This window comes from Vitis riparia, unplaced genomic scaffold (genome assembly GCF_004353265.1).
Source record: "Vitis riparia cultivar Riparia Gloire de Montpellier isolate 1030 unplaced genomic scaffold, EGFV_Vit.rip_1.0 scaffold303_pilon_pilon, whole genome shotgun sequence".
Lineage (NCBI taxonomy): Eukaryota > Viridiplantae > Streptophyta > Magnoliopsida > Vitales > Vitaceae > Vitis > Vitis riparia.
In genome coordinates this window covers 198,100-200,216 of record NW_023269666.1, presented here as the reverse complement: position 1 = coordinate 200,216, position 2,117 = coordinate 198,100, and the positions used below count along the sequence as shown (strand labels likewise).

At 49.6% G+C, this 2,117-nt stretch overlaps 1 protein-coding gene across 1 annotated transcript; it reads right to left on the bottom strand.

Moving 5' to 3' along the window:
• Positions 1–480: 480 nt before the first annotated feature.
• On the bottom strand, positions 481–1,388 carry LOC117909732 (CASP-like protein 4A2). Its single transcript, XM_034823794.1, has 2 exons — positions 908–1,388; positions 481–533 (listed from the first exon to the last, which is right to left on the bottom strand). The coding sequence occupies exons 1-2, from the start codon at positions 1,386–1,388 to the stop codon at positions 481–483; spliced, it is 534 nt and encodes a 177-aa protein (XP_034679685.1).
• Between the last annotated feature and the right edge of the window lie 729 nt (positions 1,389–2,117).

Here is a 2,117-nt window from a genome sequence, read left to right as displayed (position 1 = left end):
ATCTCCTGAGCAAGGCTGCTCTGAGACTCGGTCAAAGTCTGCAATGCATGGCATAAATCTCTATACTCAGAGATGGGAATGGCCATCCTTGGCTCAGCTAAAGTAGAGGGCTGTGATGTAGCTGGAGTAACTGGAGGGGCTCTGGCTATGGTAGGAGAAGCTATGGGTATACCCTCAGGTATGTGACGTGGTGATGCTCTCCTAGCAGCTGGTATCTGAGCTGGCTGTGGAAGCTCTGGCTGCTCCATTCTATACGCTGTCATATTGGTCCACTTGTCGAAAGTAAACACCTCTCGACATATACGTTTGCGCTCCAGCTGAGGATCTGATGGATGCACCAGATGCTCTAGAATTTGACATAGCAGCCGCGGAAAAAGAAGTGGAATGGCATCAGCTCGCGGCAGCTTCTTCTTATGCACCTTCTCTTCAAAGTAGAGAAGGGCAGCCATAATCAGGTGGTGAGGGCCAAAAAAATATCCCTCAGAAATCCTGAATAGGGCCTCCAAAAGAACTCCTCTCCTCTGAGTCCAGTGCTGCAGTGGATAAACATTATGACGCAAGAGTGCATCAATGAGAAACATCCTTGGAGGAAGTTCCCCCCTCAATAGATGTGGATGTGTGGAAGCTCCTCTGGACAAGATATGCACCATTTCCAGTTGAGAGGGACTAGCCCATGCTTTGTAATCATCAAAATGGCTTGGCTCGTATGGTATATGCAGGGCTTCTGCTATATGGTGAGCTCCTAGAATGCCATGCCGGCCATCAATAGTGAAATGGATTAGAGTAGGATCTCTGACCTGCTGAGTAGTCATGGACTGATAAAAATCCATGGCTACTCTGGGATAGAAGAAATCTCGTGGGGTCAGCAATTGCTCCATGCGATATCTGCGCAGCAATTGGAATGAACCTTCAAGCTCCGGCCGCAATTGGAAGGTGGCTGTGTCAAAGCACAGCTCAGAGTGAAATGGCCGAGCTCGGCAGTCCAAATTGCCTTCAATTGGTGGTTGAGTGAGCATCGGACGCCTGATCATCACTTCAGGAGCTGTCTCAGACGGAATTTGGGGCTCAGAAAGTGGCGGCTGGCTTGCTTGAGGTTTCACCGGCGGTGCCGGAGATGGCACCGGAGAAGGCTCTGGAGAGAGAACAGGGGACTGCCCTGTTAAGTCGATGGGCTCTGAGCTTTCAACCCTGGCTCTTTTTTGCAGGGGACGGCCCCCTGACCTGGTGAGATAACGCCTCGCCGGAGGTTGCTGTATTGCGGGCTTGGCCGGACGCGAAGCAGCTTCTGGCCGTGGAGACTCAGAGGGAGATGCTTGAACAGGCGCCTCACGCGGCGTTCGCTTGCGGCTGGAAGGAGAGGAAGATTTGGCTCCTCTGGTTGGCGCCATTTCGAATTGACGAAATTTGGCCGGAAATGATGACCGGAAGAGTTGACCGGAGGTGCGCACGTCGTCGGGCTCAAGCAAGGAGATGAACGGACGGTTGCTGCGGCTTTTCCCCTTTCTGAAACTCTTTCGCAGCTCAAATGACCGGTATTTCTAAAAAATAGCGGAATATTAAAGGTCACTTTGGGTTTCGCAGAAGAAGGCCGATTCCGCAGCAAAAATGGGGGTTTCGCAAGAGAAAACCACTTTCGCTGCCCACTTCGCAGCTGCGAAATTGGAGTCACTGTACCGCGAAATGGCACTCGTGTGCCAAAAATCGGCTTTGCAGCTGCGAAATACCCTGCGGAATGGAGATATTGCTGCGGAATTAGGGTTTTTTTATGCCTTGGAGCTTCGCAGCCGTTTTCGCAGCTGCGACATGGGGGCTCCTGTACTGCAGAGTGGCACTCGTGTGCCATTCTTGGATTCGCAGCTGCGAAAATTTTCGCAAAGGAGTCAAATGTGTTGCGAAATGATTTCGCAACAAATAATCGTTTTCGCAGAGAATTCCTCTTTGGCTGCGAGATCTCGCAGAGCCCTATTTTTGCTATGTTTTCACTCTGATTTCTTCCCGATTTCTTCCTTTGCATTTTCTCCCACCTGAGATCATTCAAAAAGATGAAAATACACATAAATACACAATTTAAGATAAAAAATTAGGATCAAAAGCATAGATAAAACTTTAAAATTTAC